Genomic DNA, 22,859 nt, shown 5'->3' with positions numbered 1-22,859 from the left:
GTGGTCGCAATTTTTCTTTTAGTCGAATCTCATGTGATAAATCAGGACTTTAAAGTAAATGAGAGCAACCTAAAGATGTATCAGTGGCGTGTTCTCCAGTTCAAACTGGAAACTTTCTGACCGCGGCTGCTCCGGTCTTCTGTTTCAGTTTAATTTGCACAGTTTTATTATTATTATTTTTAAATGTAATTTCAAGTGTTAAATGGAAGTGGAGGTTGGAAAAACATTTAACGATCGTGTGTTTATGGATGTGTTTGAAAGTATGGCTCGGATTTAAATTTGAAGTTGCCAATGTTAGGATGTAGCTTAAAAACAAAAGGAATGTCGTCTGTGGTGTTTGAAACTGTTCAGAGATTGTTGTATGAAACTAAATAATAGTGACCAAGTGTCAAAAAAAAGTTAAAATATCAAAAATGTTCATACAAAAATATGTAAAAGTGTAAATGCTGTACAAAAAAAGTTTAATTTTTTGTAGATATTAAGTTATTTATTCTTTTTTTTTTTTGGTCACCTGTACTTAAAAAAAAAAAAGAAAAAAAAGAAGAAAAGAATAATCTTATAAAAATATTATTTTTAAACATCTCGTCTGTTTCTTTTTTCCCCTTTAAATCATGTCTGCAAGCAAAAACTACTCCATCAATCAAACCTGAACCTGAGTGCAGCTCATTTCTCTACAGGCACAGCACTCATGCACATCCAAGAATTTAAAACACATTTAAGAGCCACATGTGCAACTTGGGTGCGTTGACTCCAGTAAAGCTGGACCCCCCCAAAAAAAGAAAAACCCAAACAAACAAATGACACCTTTCTCCAGCTTTGAACTTGGCCACCCAGTTTACAACCAAATGTTCATCAAAACGACTCTGAGCTGGACAAACTGCTTTTTGAGACTGTACACAAGGCACAAACTCTTCAACAGTCTTTCGCCACCAAAAGACAGTTTTCTTAGAAAATTTCCCAACTGACTAACAAGACCTGGAAGTTTCTGCCCGACAGCCACAACAGAAGCTCTCTCTAAATAAAGCAAAGGTGCCTCCGTGCTTCCTTTACTACCTCCTTTCATAGAAGATACACTGGGTCGTCCTTTATGGAAGGAGATGAATCATCTGACAAATAATCAAGAATGATAAGTAGTGCAGCGCATCTAAATATTAACAGCGTTTCCATTGAACGCCACAACCTGCTGAATTTAAACCCACAGCTGAACTTAGAAATAAAAACCCCACGAACGTGGAAGGTGTGGTTGGTCTTTTAAGTTTCTGCCCTTGTTTCCCTTTAAAGGAGAAGTTGAGATTTTTGTTCATGTTAGTTGTGGTTTTATTGAGAAAATAAGTTAAATTCTGCTTAGATGTAGAAAAGTCTCAGAAACATAAATTTGGCAAAATGAGTGAAACAGAAACATAAAAGATATACGTCATAGACAAGAAGCTTTTTAAATAATGCACATTTAACCACACAGACAGTTGATGAGAGGCGGCTGTTTGTGGGCGTGTTCATTATGACCTTCAGGAATGGTTTTGGCATTAAATATGTGAAAGTTGGATGACAGCTGTTTGGTGCAGTAATATAGCCTTCACAGTATCATCTTCTGAAATGCGTTTGGGTAAACCAACTTCTGGTATCTTTCGAATCATTTTTATGGAAATTATTGATACGTTAAAGGCTCTTTAGCTTTATCTAGACTTTATAGTTATAACAGACCCTAGCATAACTCAGGGACCAGCCCTTGCTGATCTCAAGTTAATTATCACCATTACTCTCTACAGTTTTAATAATCCTGCATGTTGACCCTCAGCTTTTATCACAAAAAGTCATAAATAAAACAGGAACATGAGCTCAGTCAGTTGCGTGCATGCACACACACGCACAGACACACACATACACAACTGAGGTAATAAATTCCATTCAGTCCTACCAAACAGTCTGCAGTGACTCCTCCAGACGTCACACAGGTGATCCTCCTTGATTAGCTTAGATCCAGTGTCCAAGTTTTCTCATTTCATTCCAGTGTAGCAAATCCAGGAAGCGTAATCCCAAAATCCCAAACAATACATTCCCAGACTGAGTAAACATTTCAAAATCCCATTCGAGACTTCTTCTTTGGTTGCGATGCCTGTGACAGTCGACCCTGTGAACTCTGGGACTGAGAGTAGGATTGAGACTTTGACTGAGAGGAGCCTGGCGAGCCGAAGTTCATTCTGGTCAAATCCACACTGTAATTTCGGAGAGGGATGGACTGGGAGCTGCGGAGCTGAGATGAGGCCAAGAGTGGATTTGTGGAGCTCCCCTCATCCAAGTAATGGCTCTGCGAAGGATCATCCTGGAAACATCAGCCAGTTAATGCGAGCATAAAGGTCACAAAAGGGCATTTATTATTCATGCCTTTAGATTTAAGATATATGCCCTACGGTATATGTACTGGGGGTGGGTGGTATCAAGTTAGCATAAAAAAATACATTATATAAAGAACAGCAGTGGTCCTAAAACGAAGCCCAGAAACCGTCCTCTTCAGGTGAGAAAGAATGAAGAACAGTCAGCCAAGCTAACACACTATGTTTAAGCTGCCAGGTACTTTGAAAATCAGATTAAAGGATTTTTGCATGAGACAGTATTGTACTTTGGCTGCCAGTGGTCACCTTTAGCCACCAAACGCTCATAAAATAATCTGTTAGATGAAACGAATTCTGCAAATGTTTCATCTAATTAAATCAAGTACAAATATTCTATCTAGGTCCTGTTATACAAACAATAACATTCACACCAATTTTTATTGTTCAGGTTTCTATTCTTTATGATATATGAAAAAATTAATTAATTAATTAATAAAAGTATAAATAAATCCCACTTTCTGTATGTGAGCATTTTAAATCACCTGATCTAAGACATGTTACTACCTGTGGCGCGAACAGAGATTCGAGGTAGTCGTCTGCTGGTCGTTTGCTCCTCCTCTGACTGGCTGGTGTGAAGTCCAGTCCGAGTGTCTGGGTCTGAGGAAGGGTGGTGGTCCTGCTGGGGGTTTGCTGAGGGTTGCTACGTTTATCACGTTGTGGTGTGGCGGTCGGGGTGGGAGTTGGAGTTGCTGTTGGAGTGTCATTTAGAACGGTGGAAGGCGTCGCAGCCCTCGAAGTCTCACCCTCGGACATACTTAAGAACTGAGACAGCCTCCCTCTGTCCTCTGTGTCTGACCACGCCGCCTGGCTGACTCCGGAGGACCAGCCCGCAGAGTCAGAGAGGTCATCCAGCGCCGACTGGTAGCTGACAGACGAGGTAAAGCTAGCGCTCAGATTCAATCGACGTCCAGTGGCTTGCTTCGCCTCTTTTTCTTTCCTCCTCCTCCTTCGCAGAGCCTGCACCTTTGCCTCCTTGGTGAAGCCCAGCTGGTCCTTCCACCACTTCTGCCATGCCTCCTCACCCTGCCAGGAGAGGGTCAGTCGGTGACTGAGTGGATCTGTCCAGACATTTGTGTTAAACTGGTTTGGTAAGGGTACTACATGTGGAGGCCTGAGAGAGGTGGAGACCATGCTGTGAACCAGCAGTGACCGTCTGGACATGCCCAACCTCAGCTCCTTCCTCAGGCTTTGCATGCACTTATCCTGCCGTGAAGTGCCTTGATCGCCTTCAGGAATACAAAGCAGACCTTGAGTGTTGGCTTTGAAGTGCTGCAAGAGGTGTGAGCGGTGCTTATTTTCATAGGTTTTTTGCATCAGTTTCTGGAGCCAATGTTTCCATGTGACGAGAGCACCACTGCTCAGCTTTACTGGAGTCTTTCTCCGAGATGTACCACTGACAATTTCCTCCACTTCAACAGCTTTATCATTCACACCGACGTCAAATCCAATTTCTTCCTCCGCCCCTGAATCATCGTTGACAACAACCTGCAGCTGCATCCGCCTTCGGTTCAGGTTCATCTCTGACTCTGAATCCTCCGAGAAGCTGGATGCTTGCTGTCCTCTTTCCGGTGTTTCAGGTACAATCCTCGATGGACCCTGTGTGGGCCCAACGACGTCTTCGTCACTTGATGTCTCGGAGATGATCAGCTGAGAATCAGGTGGAAGGCTCTCAGCTGTTTTCCTTGCCCGTGTTGTCATTCCTGGACTAATTTGTTGCCGAGGCTTCAGATCACCCTCCTCGGCTCGAGGCTGTGACTCGTCGGTGTCCGGCTGCTTGTGCTCCAGGATCTGATAGAAAATATCTCCTGCCTCCGTCAGCTGGAGGACACACATGCACTCCTCGCCACCACCTCCACCTTCTGCTGCCTTCTGGATGCAAGTGAGACCTGGAAACAAACAACCCAGTGAACCTCTGCAGACTCAGAAACTGTTATTACAGTGGGGCAAAAAAGTATTTAGTCAGCCACCGATTGTGCAAGTTCCCCCACCTAAAATGATGACAGAGGTCAGTAATTTGCACCAGAGGTACACTTCAACTGTGAGAGACAGAATGTGAAAAAAAAAAATCCATGAATCCACATGGTAGGATTTGTAAAGAATTTATTCGTAAATCAGGGTGGAAAATAAGTATTTGGTCAATAACAAAAATACAACTCAATACTTTGTAACATAACCTTTGTTGGCAATAACAGAGGTCAAACGTTTACTATAGGTCTTTACCAGGTTTGCACACACAGTAGCTGGTATTTTGGCCCATTCCTCCATGCAGATCTTCTCGAGAGCAGTGATGTTTTGGGGCTGTCGCCGAGCAACACGGACTTTCAACTCCCGCCACAGATTTTCTATGGGGTTGAGGTCTGGAGACTGGCTAGGCCACTCCAGGACTTTCAAATGCTTCTTACGGAGCCACTCCTTTGTTGCCCGGGCGGTGTGTTTTGGATCATTGTCATGTTGGAAGACCCAGCCTCGTTTCATCTTCAAAGTTCTCACTGATGGAAGGAGGTTTTGGCTCAAAATCTCACGATACATGGCCCCATTCATTCTGTCCTTAACACGGATCAGTCGTCCTGTTCCCATGGCAGAAAAACAGCCCCATAGCATGATGTTTCCACCCCCATGCTTCACAGTAGGTATGGTGTTCTTGGGATGCAACTCAGTATTCTTCTTCCTCCAAACACGACGAGTTGAGTTTATACCAAAAAGTTCTACTTTGGTTTCATCTGACCACATGACATTCTCCCAATCCTCTGCTGTATCATCCATGTGCTCTCTGGCAAACTTCAGACGGGCCTGGACATGCACTGGCTTCAGCAGCGGAACACGTCTGGCACTGCGGGATTTGATTCCCTGCCGTTGTAGTGTGTTACTGATGGTGACCTTTGTTACTTTGGTCCCAGCTCTCTGCAGGTCATTCACCAGGTCCCCCCGTGTGGTTCTGGGATCTTTGCTCACCGTTCTCATGATCATTTTGACCCCACGGGATGAGATCTTGCGTGGAGCCCCAGATGGAGGGAGATTATCAGTGGTCTTGTATGTCTTCCATTTTCTGATGATTGCTCCCACAGTTGATTTTTTCACACCAAGCTGCTTGCCTATTGTAGATTCACTCTTCCCAGTCTGGTGCAGGTCTACAATACTTTTCCTGGTGTCCTTCGAAAGCTCTTTGGTCTTGGCCATGGCGGAGTTTGGAGTCTGACTGTTTGAGGCTGTGGACAGGTGTCTTTTATACAGATGATGAGTTCAAACAGGTGCCATTCATACAGGTAACGAGTGGGGGACAGAAAAGCTTCTTACAGAAGACGTTACAGGTCTGTGAGAGCCAGAGATTTTCCTTGTTTGAGGTGACCAAATACTTATTTTCCACCCTGATTTACGAATAAATTCTTTACAAATCCTACCATGTGGATTCATGGATTTTTTTTTCACATTCTGTCTCTCACAGTTGAAGTGTACCTCTGGTCCAAATTACTGACCTCTGTCATCATTTTAAGTGGGGGAACTTGCACAATCGGTGGCTGACTAAATACTTTTTTGCCCCACTGTATCCATCTATCTTCTACTTTAACCACCAGAACATTAAAGCTTGAAGTGTGACACGGGTTAAAAAACTTCCACCTCCCACTTAATTGTTTTAATAGATCAAATATGGAGCCTGCATAAACTGAGCTAATGTATCTTATACATTTTCTAACATTCATGACTAAAACTTAGAAACTAAAAGTGAAGGCTTTAATAACTCATGGGAACTGTGTTAAGTTCAGGTAGACCTTATTTAACTACATTAGATGAACCAAAACTACACGTAGCGTATTTCAGATGATGGCTAATGCCACATTATGATTATGTGACTGTGACTGGGCTACAGGTACGTCTAATCAAAACCTATAAAAATTTAAGACTTTAAAGGTTCCTGCTAAATTAATTTGCAACTGATAGTTCACGTAAACTGTAGCATCACTTTCTCACCTGCGGCATATGAGGACAGTCTGTTGGTTGCAACGTCCAAGCGGTGAGGGATCTGGACTGGGAGGTGTTTCAGACTGTCTCTGGGCCTGAGCAGAGCCTGAGGAGGACCTCGACTGAAACAGGCGTTCCCTCTGCCTCCTGAACACACACAGTTTCACTTTTATGTTCAATCCATATCTCTATCTATATCTCTATATATCTATATCTATATGAAAGTAACTAAACCATGCTGCCCCCTGGTGGCTCACCTGCATACTGCAGCATCATAATTTCCTGAGAACTCTGGGAGCTGAGCAGGACCTTAGTGGTTGCTTCGCCAGCTGACAAGCTTGACGAGGCGCAGCCAGGAACAATGTGACAGAAAATAGGTGGAGACGTCATCATGTGATCCCATTTGAGCATTGGGACGCACGGGAAACGCTCGTCCATGATGTAGGCCGAGTACTGACAAAAAGTGAGAGAGAGGAAGGTGAAGTGGAACCGTTAACGTTTTAGCTGTTTTGTTACTTCCTGTAAATCTTAAGTGATGCTGGGCGTACCTGAGTGGTGATTAGGTGGTGGAAGGAGTGGGAGTCTCCTAGATACCTGGACAGGACAAGTCTCTCTCCGCTCCGACAATCAGCGGTGCTGCTGATACGAAACAGAGTGTGGCAGGAGGCCGGACTCACCTGGAGGGACAGAAGATGAGGGCGAGGAGGAGGAGAGATGGTGAAATGAAAGAAGAAGAAGATGTAGGAGGAGTCATTTGATTTAAAATCCACTGGGGTGGAGTACAGAAGCAAAATCGCCAATGTTAACCAGCCTCCTGACTCACCCTGATATCTGTTAGGTCCACCCCCGTCCTGTCCGCATACAGCACCACTCTCGGGTGGGCAGTGAACTCGCACCATCTCCATGGAGACTTGGCGTTGAAGTACAGGTTGCTGTCCTCATGTCGCACCTTCTGCATCCTGATTGGTCAGAGGGTCAATTTTAGTTTGCGCTTCCCTTTAAACATTGTCATCTCTGAGCAGAATGCATTGACTTTCTCACCCTTTCCCCACCGTCCACAGGTTTGCGGCTCCGCTCTCGCTCGCCACCAGAACTTCACCTAAAACATGAGGACTGGCAGCACAGAGCAGAGATGATTAGCCTCACATGCGCCCCCATACACACACAAAAAAGATCCATCTCATCAACTTCACTCTTTGAACTGTCACCAACCTGGCGCTGATACAGGTCGCGACCTCCGACGTGCTGACCACCTGGAGTGCCTGCGGCTCATTTCTCTCACTGAACCTCCAAACACCACAGAGGTAATCCGACCGCACAGCCACACAACCTGCAAAACAAACAAACAAACAAACATCTTTAAAAACACCACCGTGTTCTGAAGTCATCTCCAAATATTCCCCACAGTTGCTCTCACATTCGCCAAACAGCGAGGCGGTGCTGATCTGTCTGACGGGGCCTCTAAGTGGGAAGCTGAACGGTTTGCTGCTGGTATCCACACAGAAAGGACCGCTTCTGTGGTGCTGCAGCTCCACCTTGTGAAAGTCTGCAGGTACTGTGTTAAGGGCAAGACGCATTTTATCCAATGATGGCTGCAGCCATGGTTATGTGAAATCCTGGCTTTGACCCAGTGAGTACTTTAAAAGTGAAAGAGGTTTTTTTTTTTTTTTTAAATGGTTTTAAGATCATTGTGGACCCAAAATATTTCTGACAGTGCTGCTTTAGAAGCTTCCTAAATCCAAACTCAAGGATACTGAGGGTATTCAGTGCAGGGTTTCCAGGATAGAGGAGGCAGCCATGCTGAGAGCCACCATCACTCTGTGAAAAGGGAACGAAACTCAGAGCACCCCCTGTGGTTCCTTCGGAGAACAGCAGGCGGTCCCTCTGCTCCGCCAGCTCATCGTACAGCAGTGAGCCGAGCAGCTCTGGAGGGATGGAGTGCACCACGTCATACAGCTGGCAGCTGTGCCGGGCCAGCTTCCGGCAGGGATACTTCTGCTCGCACCTGCGTGGGGAGGGGTAAACGTGATTAAAATAAAACTAAAAGAAAGCTTCGACATCCAGGAATTTCAACCAATCAACTCAACTCACATTTTAACCTTCAGCAAATCCAGGAAGTAGGTCACCCTCCCCATCCTCACTGCATCCTTAAAATATTTCTGCAATCAAACAGAAATCTGATGACCAATGACTGCACGGCTTTCTTCTGTGTTTATATACAAATGTTTACGTTAAACAAAATCTGTTGTTAATGTTTGCTTGAAACTCTCAGCTCAAGATCCAACACAACAAAAAGAACAAGGCTCCACCTTTTGGCGATAGTCAGCACTGCAATCAACACCATAAAAGCTGCATTGTTACTATAGCCCAGTTGGTTTCTGGGCTATAGTAACAATGATGCTTGCTAATGAATACATCCTGACTGAGTGGATCAATTCTGGCAATGACTTAAAGAGTTGAGAAAGGTGTGCATGGTATCTGGCTCCAAGCAATAATTTTATTCTTAGAACATTTATACAAAAGTGAACAATGTTTAGGACCAGAAAACAAACATTTTAAGTCTGTGGCTCCAGTTTGTTTACATTTCACTGGATGTTGATTTCTGAGACTTTGTGCATTTCCTCTTTTTCACCTGTCTTCTGCTGTAAATGGCATCAGTCCCAAAAATGCTGTAAACCTCTTTCACCTCTGTCTTCTGGCACTCTGTTAAAGTGTGGCTTTTGGTTGCTTCTGTTAAATATCTTAAAGACCAGATTAATATTTGGAGCCAAACAATGCAAATAATTTGAAACTAAACTGCCCTTTACATTAAGGTTCTGTTTGTGCTGTATTAAATTTGCCAAATCATCCATCTTCTTCAGTGACTCATTCATCCTGTACTGCAGCTGGTAATCCATATTCTGCTCCACAGCCTCAGTGAGTTTGCCAACTGCATGAAATCCACCTGCTGGATGGAGTGGCCCTCCACCTCGCCCAAGATTGTGGTTTTGGAGTGTGTATAAACACAAATCGAGCTGAATGATATCCACTCAATCAGCGGCAAGGAAAACAGCAACTACCTTTTCAAAGGAAGAGTCATAATTTGTTCACTGTGTTCTTTTGGGCTGATAAAATAAATAAATAATTAAATGCTCAAATGAGACACCACATTAAATGTCCATAAAATCAGGGTGTGATTTTGATCACATCTGAAGTAATTTAACCCTATTGTGACGACACCCACCTCTTTTTGCCCTTTTAGCTTAAAGGAGAAGTGTTCGGACAGAACGTTGCTCATGCAGCCGAAGGCGTCCAGGGAGTGATCCATGAAAAAATTATTCATCTAAACACAAAGAAAAGATGAATGTTTGTTAACACGAGTCATCTGGGACTGTTCGTTCCCTTTAATGCTGATTAGAAATTAAACAGTTCTTCACTGCCCAGACAATTCAGTTTGTTAAACTGGAAAAAATATATGAAACAAAAAATAGACACAACTTAAAAATAAAACCAAACCAAAAACAAAAAAACCCTAAAACAAACAAACAAAATAAAATTTTGTCTCTTTGTGATTTTATGATTTAAACTGGCTCACTTACATGCTCTGTGAAGTTCATTGGATCCGGAGGTGTCAAAGGCGAAAGAATAGCTAAAAAAAAGTTAAAATTAACTTACATATATGTGGAAAAACACATTCAATGGAAGTCAAGAGTATCTGAAAGAGAAAAACTGCTCTATATTCTGGGCACACCCTTTATCTTCCCTTAGATGTTAAAATCTGGTCCTGAGCTATGACAGCTGTCACTGCAGTTTATTAAGGAGTCTGAACCAGAGGAGCATCTGCTGACTGAGGACTAGAGCTGGGCGATAGAACGATAACGATATGTATTGCTGTTGGGGGGAAACTCTGTAAAAAACCCAGGAGAAATAAAGACACAATGAGACAAAGTCACTTTCTTTATCAAACGTGTACACGGGTGAGCTGCTAAGAACAACTCACACCATGCACAGTGGCTTGGTAATTTTTATAGGCACAGAGCACAGAGACAGTGAGAACAGGATAACAAATAATAAACAGATAAAATAAAACAACTCCATATATGGTGCTAGTCTCGTCAGCAGAGAGCTAGGGAAGATAAAACAATCTAAAACAATATGTCCCAGAAACAAGATGTGTTTGCTGGGAAAGTCTAAAAAGATAATTCTAAACTAATCTAACCATAGGCAAAGGGCAGACAAAAGGCATCATAGAACATTTAAAAGAAGGTAAAGAAACATAGAATCATTTTTCCTGTAACAATTGCGAAATAACTTTTTCTCGATAGAAACTTTTAACTATTGCGATAGACCTCACCGCTCTTGTCCTCTTAAAAAAAAGGAAAAAAAAAAGAACAGACAATCCAAATTAAGTAGCGCAGAGCCGAACCAATCACAGCTGCAGCGTCACGTCATGTAACTTGTTATGTACAGCACAAGTGCCAAGCTGCACATGTGTATTTGTCTGGGAAGCAGCCAGCCGCCGTGCCACCCCAGGTAATGGAGGAAATGAGTGTGCCGACTAGGGAAAAATCAACCGAGAGCGTGACCGAAGGTTACCGAAGAGAAAACAGATGATGGTTCCAATGCCGGAGAGATTGTCGAACGGAAGAGCCATAGAAGTTCCGTAGTGTGAAGGTATTTCGGCTATTTCAAGTCTGACAAAAACAGAGCAGTGCGCACTGTAAATTGTGCCGAAAGCAAGTCTGGAAATACAATAAACTGGTGCATGCTCAATCTCTGACTGGAAGCGCTAATTCGTCATTCGGCTTTTGTCAGACTAAAGTAACTGTTAAAACTGTTTGAAAAGCTCAGCTATACAACAAGGAGAGATTGAGAATTTCCTTTTAGTTCTCAGTTTATTTGATATTGACAAAAGTTAGTCAGTTTTGTCTGTTCTTCTGTAAAACAAACTAAGATTTATTTTTAGAATTAATATTTTGTTTCTAAGTGGAATTGACAATTTAGTCTGTTTCGTTTGTTCTGTTTTGAAACTTAAACGCTTTAGCGGCTGCCTTTTGTGTAGTTTGCAATATTTGCCTTTATTTATCTGAAAAAGTCTCATGTTCCTTAAGTACATCTACCCTGTTGAACTTATTATGGGAAATAAATATTTAAATCAAAACAAGCTGCTGATTATTTCACATTTTACTTGTGAGCAACGGCACATTTAAATCTTACAAATATAGTTATTTGGCTTATATCGTGATAGATATCGTTATCGCCTCAAATGAAAAACCATATCGTGTTATGAAAAAATCTTATATCGCCCAGCTTTACTGAGGACTCACCGTGTTTAGGAGCCAGGAGGGGGACCGGCACAGGCTCGACTTGACGCCACAGCTCCCCTCCGACCTGATGCCTGGATGTGAAAGTCCAGGTGGAGAGAGGACCAGAACCAACCTGAAAGTGCAACCACATCCAACACGAATAAAGTTGGAGCCTAACATTTAACACCCCCACAGTTACAGTCAAGCCACCTGCTGGGTTACAAAAAAGAGAAAGAAATATATTAAAAAATCTTTTAAGTTGTAGTTTAAGCCAAAAAGGGGCCGTAACAGTTCTGTAACTCGGTAGGTGTAAACCACATGGTTGCCGATAAATAAAAAGATAAATAAAAATAAACAAAGACATTAACAGGAGAATTTGTCACACACATTACTATGATAACTTAACCTCAGTTTAAAGACCTTAAACATAAATATTGCTACGATCTAGTTTATTTTACCCCTTGAATTATCATATAAGCAAAGTTATAATTATTTTCCCTGCAGGAATGCGGACAGATCTGGAGTCACGGAATTATCCACGTGGGACCCACCTGAGGTTTGACCTGGTCGTAGCTGGCCCAGCCTCCAGCATTGTGTTTCTGCACCAAATTCGGCGGCCCGCAGTTATAAAACGATGGAAAAAGCTCCTGTGGGAACTGGTAATCCATGTTTGTTTAATGTTAAATCATTCAAACTGCGGTCGGGTTTTCCGTTGTCCACGATGCCTGTCTGTCTCTCTGTCGGTGTTGAAGAACAAGTTCGGGCATGTTCAGCTAACGTTAGCTATCCCGCCGCAGGCAGCGAGCGCGTGTTTCTATTTATTTTCGTCTGAACATCGTGACACCCGCTCAGAGGTGCTAAACACGATCATATATAAACACACGGGAGTCCAAAACAGACCACGTAGACATCAAAATGACCCCAAATCCTCAGTTAGTCCACCAACACGTGTAGACCCCCTACGACAAAACTACCGGAAGTCAAGCTTTACAGCTGGCGCCAACAACAACAACAAATACAATGACTTCCGGTTAGCTTAAAAAGACAAAAACAAAAATTCCAAACTTAAATGAAAAATGTCATGAGACTTACACAAACGAACAACGCCCCCTCCACCCACCCCCAAAATAAAACAAACAAACAAAAAAAACAACAACATGAAAAACAGGCGTTTAATTTTGTAGGACTATTTAAAGGAAATCCCAAGTGAGAAAACACCACCACCAACACTAAAATAAATAAAGTTGATGGTCGTTTTATGGAAAAAATTACAAAACCCCGAGGATACCGGAAGTGTTCGGTTTCATTTCAAAAGCGAGCAAAATTTCAAAGTAAAGCTTATTTTAACCGATCGCATCAAGGCGATAGACAAGAGTCATACTTTTTTTTAAAAATCTGCTTTTATTATTTTAGTTTTATTTACGGCGTTGTAGTTAGTTCCAATTAAATTCAAGAGCTATTGTATTGTATATAATATTTACAAATTAAACTGAGATTGAAACTAAATACATTATTCTCTATAATTTAGTGGTATTTTAATTATTACTATCATTTTGCTGTGTTGTTGTATTTAAGGCTCCATATCGCTGTCAAACTTTGCATTATTTTAGTTATTTAAAAAAGTGTTTCTTTAAAATTTTGTTTTTAGGTATGGCACGATGATATCACATCTAGCCATTTCATTGTATTTTATTTTTGCACCCGGTTATAGTTTTCCGCTGATTTTTGTGGATTTCTGCATTTTAGGAGCCACAACTTATAACGAATTCCCTGCGCATTTTGTTTTATTTTGAAAACCGTTTACCGGATGCGGCGTCCTATGGTCAGCTGACCGAGCATCTCTGAGCGTCTTTAGGACAAACAGACGAAACGAGTCAAGAAAAGGGTATTCCTGCGTTTTATTTTCCCACAGAGGGAACCGTTTACCACTCAGCCCCACTGTTAGTGGGAAATGTTCCAGTAGGCCGCTGCTTTTGGTGAGTAAAAGACGTTTTAGCGCTGTTTTGGTTCCGTTAGCTGCGCTGCTAACCTGGAAGTCCCGACATTGCAGGTGTAGTTTAGCCTCAGCGTCTCAGACATCATTGCGCAGCTGGTGTGCAGCATCCTTTTAATCACTCATGGGTAGATTTAAGATCAAATGTCCGCTGCTGGTATTTTTCCAGTTGCCAGCTTAATAGCTAGCCTTGGATTAAACATCTCCGTTTTATCCAAACGTGTTAGCTTTAAACCCGAGTGACACCAAGGTTACTGATGATGGCTTAATTACGTTTACGTTGTGTGTGTGTTATTTGTCTGGCTTTATTGCTCTTTTGTGTGTGGGTGACTGTCTTGAGACTGATGGTGTGTTTGTGTCGGACTGGAGCAGCTGGATTAACCTTTTTGACTCTCAATAGTAGAGGAGCAGAAATATGATGTAAAGTGAGCACGTGGCTGTACTGCCTGTGAAAACGTTTCTGATCGCGTTTCAGGGGCCACTGTTTGGGTTAATGCCAGAGTTTCACTTCCCACTCGGGAGTTACTCTTAGTAACTCAGTTTCCAAGTCCTTCTGGTTATCAAGCTCACTATCGGTATACCCATGGCTGACCTGGTGGAAAGCATCATGAAGAATCTGCACTTGTAGGAGGAGGTCTTCCTGAACATCTCTCGTGTCCTGGGCAACAGCAGCTTAATAGTTTCCCATGAAGCATGGTTTTTTGAGCCATGACTGCAATTTGTATCCTGATATTTGTGCCACAGTTTTATTTATTCCTTTGTACAACCTCATTACTTCAGGTTTTGGGCCACCTAGAGCTGGGCGATATGAGATTTTTTCATATCACGATATGTTTTTTTCATTTCAGGCGATAACGATATCTATCACGATATAAGCCAAATAACTATATTTGTAAGATTTAAATGTGCCGTTGCTCACAAGTAAAATGTGAAATAATCAGCAGCTTGTTTTTATTTAAATATTTATTTCCCATAATAAGTTCAACAGGGTAGATGTACTTAAGGAACATGAGACTTTTTCAGATAAATAAAGGCAAATATTGCAAACTACACAAAAGGCAGCCGCTAAAGCGTTTAAGTTTCAAAATAGAACAAACGAAACAGACTAAATTGTCAATTCCACTTAGAAACAAAATATTAATTCTAAAAATAAATCTTAGTTTGTTTTACAGAAGAACAGACAAAACTGACTAACTTTTGTCAATATCAAATAAACTGAGAACTAAAAGGAAATTCTCAATCTCTCCTTGTTGTATAGCTGAGCTTTTCAAACAGTTGTAACAGTTACTTTAGTCTGACAAAAGCCGAATGACGAATTAGCGCTTCCAGTCAGAGACTGAGGCTACGTCCACACGTACACGGGTATTTTTGAAAACGGAGATTTTCCGTTTTCGTTTTAAAAAATAATCCCGTCCACACATAAAGGCAGAAATGAAGAAAAACGCTGCTAGGAACATGCCAAAGCAGCAGGTGGCGCTAGATTCCTAACCGTGCCGAAATGTTGGCCAATCAGAAGTCTAGAAGCCTCGGTGGGGAAAAGTAAACAAAGCTGGGGCATAGAAGCAGAACCGAGTCGTAAGTGTGGAGGGACAGTAACTGTGTGTATATGTAAGCATTTAAACACTGCAGAGAGTAGAATTAACAGTAACAGTATTGTAGAAATTCATTTCACCGAAACAATAACGTGGCACACAGTGTGACGCATGCACCAGTTTATTGTATTTCCAGACTTGCTTTCGGCACAATTTACAGTGCACGCTACTCTATTTTTTGTCAGACTTGAAATAGCCGAAATACCTTCACACTACGGAACTTCTATGGCTCTTCCGTTCGACAATCTCTCCGGCATTGGAACCATCATCTGTTTTCTCTTCGGTCACGCTCGGTTGATTTTTCTAGTCGGCACACTCATTTCCTCCATTACCCGCTGGCTCCATTACCCGCTGGCTCCATTACCCGCTGGCTGCTTCCCAAACAAACACACGTGCGGCTTGGCACTTGTGCTGTACGTAACAAGTCACGCGACGTGACGCTGCGGCTGTGATTGGTTCGGCTCTGCGCTACTTAATTTGGATTGGCTGACCTTTTAAAAAAAAAAAAAAAAAAAAAAGGACAAGAGCGGCGAGGTCTATCGCGATAGCTTAATTTCTCTATCGAGTAAAAGTTATATCGCGATACATATCGTTATCGTTCTATCGCCCAGCTCTAGGGCCACCATTTAATTTGTAGATTGGTTTATGAGTTTCTGGGTTCATGCCTCTGTTTAAGTACTTACCTCAGGATTTTGGACCACAGATTCATTCGTTCGTTAATTTTTGAGCCACAGCTTTGGTTTGCACCTCAGTTTTTCTTTAGTGGGGATGAGTAAATGATGAGTGGGGATGAATGGTCCTAGTTTTCACTACTCCAGCATGGTTTAACTTTGTGAGTGTGCTGGTCCAAAGTCCTGAACTCTTGACCTCCCACAGTGAGAGTATCAGGAGGCTCTGTTGTTGCTTTTGAGTAATCTTGTCACCTTGGAGCTAAGGGTCACTGCAATCAATACTAATGCTGATTGGAATGATTGCCTGATTTGCCTCACGTGATTAAACATGTGGTCTCCTCCAGGATGACATTGGCTCTGTTTATGGATCAATAAATGATTTAATGGCGATCAAAAGGATGTAAATAAAATGTCACTTTACAAGGCAGAATCAAACTTCCTGCCCTGTTATTGCTTAACTGAAGTTGTGGTTTTTTTTTAACAGTCATTCTTGCTGACTTCTTATATGTGTTGTTCTGCATGATTGTTGTTATTTTTATCATGATTTTGTTGGGTCTCTGTATTGTGTTTTTTGAGTTGTTGTTTAAAGGAAAACTCTCCAGCGCTCTTTGCATAAGATTTGTTCTTGAGTCACATCACTTGCAGAATATCCGGAGTATGATAATGATCTGCACTGAGGGATGAACTCTTCACCTTCTGTTGTCACATGTTTGAGTTTTGTTGTTTTTCCGTCTTTTAATGGAGTGTTGCTCTTACAGACTAATCCAGAAAACTTGAAGCTCACTGCACCACACAGCTTGTTTTGTTGGCAGAGCAAGCATTTTTTTAATTATCACTTGATCGTATTCATTTCATTGTGGGAAACCAAAGTTATGATTTCAGATTAAAATTATATTTATTGTGCAGACCTGCTACAGAACAATGCTAAACTGGAAGCTGTCTGTCTGCATACGAACTGTTATCTTTAAATCTAAATTTCATATTTGTTGCAAACCTTTCTTCAGACTGACAGCAGCCATCCTCAGGCTTTCTAGCAGTGATACCTGCAGAGGGAGAGCTGCAGAGATCGCAGGGTGTGCTTGGGTAGATTTATCTCACTGCTTTAGTAACTTATTACAATTTGGACTGTAAATATAAACACACTCAAAGATTTGTTCCTGCAGAACAATTTTTTAAACTTGACAAGTTTAAAAAGGTATTCCCATGTGAAATGGGTCATAAATGATCATTTCAGTAGTATTTTAGCTGTTTGAGATTTAATCCTGGTTCTGATTGTGTCCTTAGATAATCAGCTTTATTTGCTGGAGTAAAATCAAACTTCCTCCTGATTGTTGTGCATGAGCATGAGATCCAAAATGCACCAATCAAAACTGTTCCAGGTTGCTGTTACCCACGAAGTCATTCAAACATGTAAATGTTGCTAAAACCATTAAGCTAAGGCAGACTTCTGCCACACTGAAGCCTCATTGTTTCCTCTGTTTCTAGACACCTCACCATAATGTCGGGGAACAACTTGGTTCTACCCATAGTGCTCTGGGGCCGCACAGCTCCCACACATTGCATCAGCAGTCTGCTGGTGATGGATGACTTTAGCACCATCATCACCGGCTGCCACGATGGACAGATCTGTCTCTGGGACATGACGCCTGAGCTGGAGGTGAGTGTTTGTGCTCCAGCTTTATTCAATCTGCTTCTTCTCCTCCTCTCATCAAACACTCTGCTCCTCTCTTATGTTTCCTGCTCAGATTTGTCCCAGGGCAATGCTGTTTGGTCACACAGCCTCCATCACCTGCCTGTCTAAAGCGAGTGCATGCAGCGACAAACAGTACATCGTCAGTGCATCTGAGAGCGGGTGAGCAATCGTGAAGCGTGCTTCCATGAGACTTCTTTTTGCTAACTTTTATATAACACGTTCATGTGGGTTGTATGTACAGTCGCTGTGTGTACACCTTTCTTTTCTTGTGATTTTTATTTTTTAACTTGTGTCTTAAAGTATTTTCATTTCAGTGCTGAGGCTCAGTTGCGGAAAGATTTGTCAGAATAGTTTTGGGAATAAACTCTGAAGACTGGTATTTAAATTTGAGCCTTTTCATCCTAAATATGTGTCACATCTGCCCTAATTGTTATGCCCGTACAGTGGTTACATGTTACAGACATAAACTGTATAAACGACAGGTTTTGGGACTCTAATGTGGTCCATTTATTTGTCCTATACTGAGACTTTATTACCTTTTGCTTTTTGGTTTAATGGAGCCAGAAGTCCACATATTTGGATGAAAGGGTGGAGTACGAGGCTTTTACAGATGGAACTGGCAGACACGTGCATCTGTTAATAGATCAATAACACACTGATCTGTTAATGACCTGTTAACAGATGGGTGTACTGTGATCCCTATAAAAGATAAAGCTCTCTATAGAGGCAGAAACTGTTCTCTGTAACAGTCTGTAAAGTCCTGTAAACTTGGGTCTTTTAATATGGGAGTCTATAAGCGACTGACTCACTTATGGACATAAAAGGAACTGCACTCTTTGGATTTATTTCTCAGTCTCAGAGGTTGCTGCTTGCCTTTTTTGATTAAATAAGCGTTATAGCTGTCCTAAATGAAGTTGCCGTTGTGTTTCTGCTGTGATGATTTGTTGTAGGAGGTTTAGTTTGGACAGGGTGATGCATAAAATTTAAAAACAATGAAATAAGTCATTACAACATATAAATAATTTTTTTAAAGCATAGCTTCTAAGCCAGCTCTGAGCCAAATTCCAACAAATGCATAAGTGTGAGAAATGTGAAAAAGTCTGAGAGGAAGGCACTGGTGCAGGACAGCACATCAGTGGTAAATGTGTATTAGACTGCCTGACTTCATGTCCAGTCATTTTCAGAGCTGGATGTTTTTGAGATGAGGCATTGTTGGTGTACGAAAGGGACCATCTCATGTACTGCAACCACTGTGGTTTTCTAAAAGAATGCAGTCCATTTTACTACAACCATAATTAGCTTAAAACAGATTAGGCTTCTGTGTATGAGGAAGCTCTTCAAAGTACATTAATGTGTGACAGCAGCTTTTTGACCTTACAGGGAGATGTGTCTGTGGGACGTGAACGATGGACGCTGTATTGAGTTCACAAAGCTGGCATGCGCTCACATTGGCATACAGGTAACACACACACACACACACACACACACACACACACACACACACACACACACACACACACACACACACACACACACACGTATGCAGTGAATGATCATCAGACATCAAGATGTTAAACAGTACATTTGCATAGCACTGATTCAGCCTCGCCTTATTTATTCAACCCAAATACAGTCTGATTGGTTAATTATGTCAGGTGTTTTCTACTTGGCTTCTTTTTTTATGGTAATAATAATAGATTGCATTTATATAGCGCTTTTTTTAGGCACCCAAAGCGGTTTTACAATGCCACTATTCATTCACACACTGGTGGAGGCAGCTACAGTTGTAGCCACAGCTGCCCTGGGGCAGACTGACAGAAGCGAGGCTGCCATATCGTGCCACCGGCCCCTCTGGCCAACACCAGCAGGCGGTAGGTGAAGCGTCTTGCCCAAGGACACAACGACCAGGACAGAGAGAGCTGGGGGATCGAACCGGCGACCTTCCGGTTACAGATGAGCTTCCCAATACTATTGTAAACTAGTGTTTACTGTAGGGTTTTCATAATGAGAGCATACAAAGGGAATGGTTGTGCTCTTTCCCTAAGCTTTAAGGTGTATTTCCCTTTTCCCTGAAAAAAGGGGAAAAAAGCTCAGGTGGGAAAAAAAAAAAAGGTGAAAAGTATTTAACCAGCACACAAAAGCCTAATGTTACCTTCAGGAAAAAGTAGAGACCAAAATTAAACCACAAGGTGATTGAAAAGACCTTTAATCCAGATCATTTCATCTTCACTCCCCTCCTTCTCTGCCTCCTCTTCAGTACTACCAGTTCACCATCGGCACTCAGAGGGAGGGGCGTCTCCTCTGTAATGGCCACTACCCAGAAATCTTGGTGGTGGATGCCACCAGCCTGGAGGTCCTGTACTCGCTGGTGTCTAAAATCTCTCCTGACTGGATTAGCTCTATGAGCATCATCCGATCCCACCGCACACAAGGTGAGAGTTTCCCTCAGGTTCACTGCTTTGAATGTTAGCTTGCAGACTGCCCTGCACAAAACATCATCGCTGTGGACTTCTTCATGTTTGTACTTGTGAATAAGCTATGTTCTGTCTCTGTGCAGAGGACACGGTTGTGGCGGTGTCAGTGACGGGCATCCTGAAGGTCTGGATCATAACACCTGAGGTCAGCAGAATGCAGGTACACCTCCATACAGGTGTTTATTAAAACGCACATCAGGCTTCAGTTACACCATCGTAAATGAAGCTGTAAATAAAGTAAAGAAGAAAACACAGACCTCCCCAGTCCTACTTAGATTAGAATATCATAGACTGTATACAAAAGATAGATGTGGCCAGCTTGATGTCACCCACTGGTTTCTGGACAGCTTTAAAAAGGTACCAGCATTTAGTGGAGGTCAGGCCTAACAAGTTTACTAGAGTCTGTTTCAGCATACCTGTCGCACCCCTAATTTTAAAGTATTATAATCTGATGGAGGAGTGTCAATAGTCTAAACATGTTTATTTCTGATATAAAGTTGGACATTTAAACATGAGTCTGTGGAGAGTCGCTCATTTTTGGAGCCAGCCTCAAGTGGACGTTAGAGGAACTATAACTTTTGGCACTTCAGCCCAGGAGGTTGTTTAAAAATCAAGGAAAAAAATACTTCTTTTCTGTGTCTCCAGCATCGATGCATGGCTCTGCTCAGGATCTAACTTGTAATTTCTTTTTCTGTTTTTTCAGGACTTGGACCCTGTGTTTGAAGAGGAGTCCAAACCGATCTACTGTCAGGGCTGCCAGAGCATCTCCTTCTGCACCTTCACTCAGAGCAGCCTGCTGGTCGTGTGCTCCAAATACTGGAGGGTAAGAACCTGCACGAACCACTCGGGGGTTGTTTTTGCTGGCATGATGGTCACAGTGGTGATTGAGCGTGATGAAATGCTCCTGTGTCTGGTTAACTATTTTAAACTGATCAAAATAGATTGAACAAAGTTGGTAGAGTGAAAGAAAGGTTATCATGTAATACCATTTAAGCCAGTCACATGAAGCCTGTACTATGTAGGAGGTAACTCGAGGGTTACCCTTGGGTTTTCTATACTATGAAGATGGTTTACTTCTTACTGGGTAAATCATTATGGTATGCTCCACCTGCTGTTGGAGCAGTGCAGTGTACCTGTTGTACAGAGAAATGAGTTTTATATGTGCAGCTTTTTAAGTCATACCCTACTAAATGGTAAATGGCCTGTATTTATATAGCGCTTTACTAGTCCCTAAGGACCCCAAAGCGCTTTACATATCCAGTCATCCACCCATTCACACATACTAAAGCCAATGATTTAACCAAACTTTGTGTCAACTGCGCATGTATTAAGGTGGTGATTTAGGAAATGTATAAAATGTTGTCATACTTGATTATAATCTGCTGGTAAACCTCTTTTATTCTGCTGGAAGTGCATCCAAAAGAAACCAGGAAAAACTCTGTACTGTGGTCCCTCATTTATCTCAGGTGTTACATTCTAAAAGTAACCCGCGATAGGTGAAATCCGAGAAGTATCCAGCTTTATTACAATTATTATAGACGTTTTAAGGCTGTAGAACCCCTCACTACACACTTTATACACTTTTCTCAGACAGACATGAACATTTTCACACTTTTCTCTCCTGTTTAAACACTCTCAAAGTTCAAACCTTCGTAGAAAAATAAGTCATGTATTATAGAGGAAACAAGAAGAATGAGTTGATTAAAGCTTGACTCACTTTGCTGTTTTGTTTCGCTTAATGCGCCTTATAATCCAAAAAACACGGTAACCTCTACCTTCCTTTAGCATGTCCAGAATTCCAACTTTTTGTGCGATGGTTAGCAACATTTTGTCGACATTGTTGTGTTTGTTGGGGAGAAAACATGCATACAACATACAAACATGCAGTACAGCACTTCACTCACACTGCTAGCGATCGCAGATTTATGTAAATTTGACAAGCTGAACACATTCTGTACTGGACAGGAGACACGGCATGGAGGAGATTGACTATGGTCTACAGCCGATCCGGACGCAGCACACAATGCGCTGTTACCCCCCCCCCCCCCCCAAGAAAGAAAACAAAAACAAAGAAACAGCCATAAGATTTGCACACACAAAATCCGCGAAACAGCGAGGCCGCGAAAGGTGAACCGCGTTATAGCGAGGGACCACTGTATTTGAGTCACACGTTACACTTATGAGACTTTGACTGGTGTTTCTCTGTTTGAAATGTGTGAAATTAACACCCTGATTAAGGCTTGTGTGTTCAGAGTATTAAAAACTGCTCATCCACTGAGCTAAACATACACTGAGGATTTTGATGATTTTCCAGCCCTGCTACCACAGAGGAGTGCTGATGGTTCTCTACAATATCATCACACAGCAGTCTGAAGTCTTGGCCTGGACAGATGGTTATGTTAATGAATTTTTGTCTGTTTCAGGTGTTTGATGCGGGCGATTACTCCCTGCTCTGCTCGGTGTCCAACGACAACGACCAGTCCTGGACGGGAGGTGAGTTCATCGCCGCGGACAAAGTCATCATCTGGACCGAGGATGGTTGCAGCTACATCTACAAGCTGCCAGCCAGGTAAGCCTGCCGCTCATCTGTCATCACTGCAGGAAAAAGACAGGTTCATCGTCATGACAATTTAACCTAAACATGTCTTTGTGTTTCTTAGCTGCCTGCCTGCTAGTGAGCATTTCCGCAGTGATGTTGGGAAAACCAAAGAAGGTTCGATCCCTCCGCTGGTGTACAGCATCGCTGACCGCTCAGACAAACAGGTGAGTCCTCCATCCGCCTCAGATTGCATGCGCAGGGAGGA

The 22,859-nt window shown here is 42.2% G+C and overlaps 3 protein-coding genes across 5 annotated transcripts in view; 1 reads left to right on the top strand and 2 right to left on the bottom strand.

Annotated features, from left to right (window-relative positions):
- Positions 1-2,053, bottom strand: part of ccni (cyclin I) — a 30,876-nt gene extending 28,823 nt beyond the window's left edge. The window contains exon 1 of the mRNA XM_080876568.1: positions 1,916-2,053. The gene's annotated coding sequence lies outside the window, so the exon portion shown is untranslated. The remainder of the gene's footprint in view (positions 1-1,915) is intronic.
- Positions 2,054-2,072: 19 nt separating this feature from the next.
- Positions 2,073-12,631, bottom strand: taf1c (TATA-box binding protein associated factor, RNA polymerase I subunit C). 2 transcript variants are annotated; one of them, XM_080876566.1, is made up of 15 exons: positions 12,184-12,631; positions 11,654-11,765; positions 9,926-9,975; positions 9,571-9,669; positions 8,439-8,506; positions 8,102-8,352; positions 7,765-7,893; positions 7,560-7,677; positions 7,389-7,460; positions 7,171-7,306; positions 6,896-7,024; positions 6,605-6,800; positions 6,357-6,494; positions 2,895-4,276; positions 2,073-2,320 (listed from the first exon to the last, which is right to left on the bottom strand). In XM_080876566.1, exons 1-15 carry the CDS (start codon positions 12,298-12,300, stop codon positions 2,075-2,077), a joined length of 3,243 nt encoding a protein of 1,080 aa, XP_080732692.1. In that variant the 5' UTR covers positions 12,301-12,631; the 3' UTR covers positions 2,073-2,074. The 2 variants fall into 2 exon arrangements, with proteins under 2 accessions (XP_080732692.1, XP_080732691.1); XM_080876565.1 differs by having other exon boundaries at positions 7,560-7,893.
- Positions 12,632-13,321: 690 nt separating this feature from the next.
- The window catches only part of wdr7 (WD repeat domain 7), a 100,838-nt gene continuing 91,300 nt past the window's right edge, over positions 13,322-22,859 (top strand). Inside the window, exons 1-9 of one of the 2 annotated variants that reach the window (XM_080874157.1) lie at positions 13,322-13,608; positions 17,374-17,545; positions 17,634-17,740; positions 18,962-19,040; positions 19,839-20,013; positions 20,139-20,200; positions 20,759-20,878; positions 22,479-22,624; positions 22,716-22,818. In XM_080874157.1, coding sequence (XP_080730283.1) covers positions 17,387-17,545; positions 17,634-17,740; positions 18,962-19,040; positions 19,839-20,013; positions 20,139-20,200; positions 20,759-20,878; positions 22,479-22,624; positions 22,716-22,818 — 951 coding nt within the window. In that variant the 5' untranslated portion in view covers positions 13,322-13,608; positions 17,374-17,386. Of the gene's footprint in view, positions 13,609-17,373; positions 17,546-17,633; positions 17,741-18,961; positions 19,041-19,838; positions 20,014-20,138; positions 20,216-20,758; positions 20,879-22,478; positions 22,625-22,715; positions 22,819-22,859 lie in introns of both variants that reach the window. The other variant, XM_080874156.1, reaches the window with a different exon arrangement.

Source organism: Rhamphochromis sp. 'chilingali' (assembly GCF_963969265.1).
Source record: "Rhamphochromis sp. 'chilingali' genome assembly, chromosome: 2".
Classification (NCBI taxonomy): domain Eukaryota; kingdom Metazoa; phylum Chordata; class Actinopteri; order Cichliformes; family Cichlidae; genus Rhamphochromis; species Rhamphochromis sp. 'chilingali'.
This window is presented reverse-complemented; position numbering and strand designations above follow the sequence as displayed.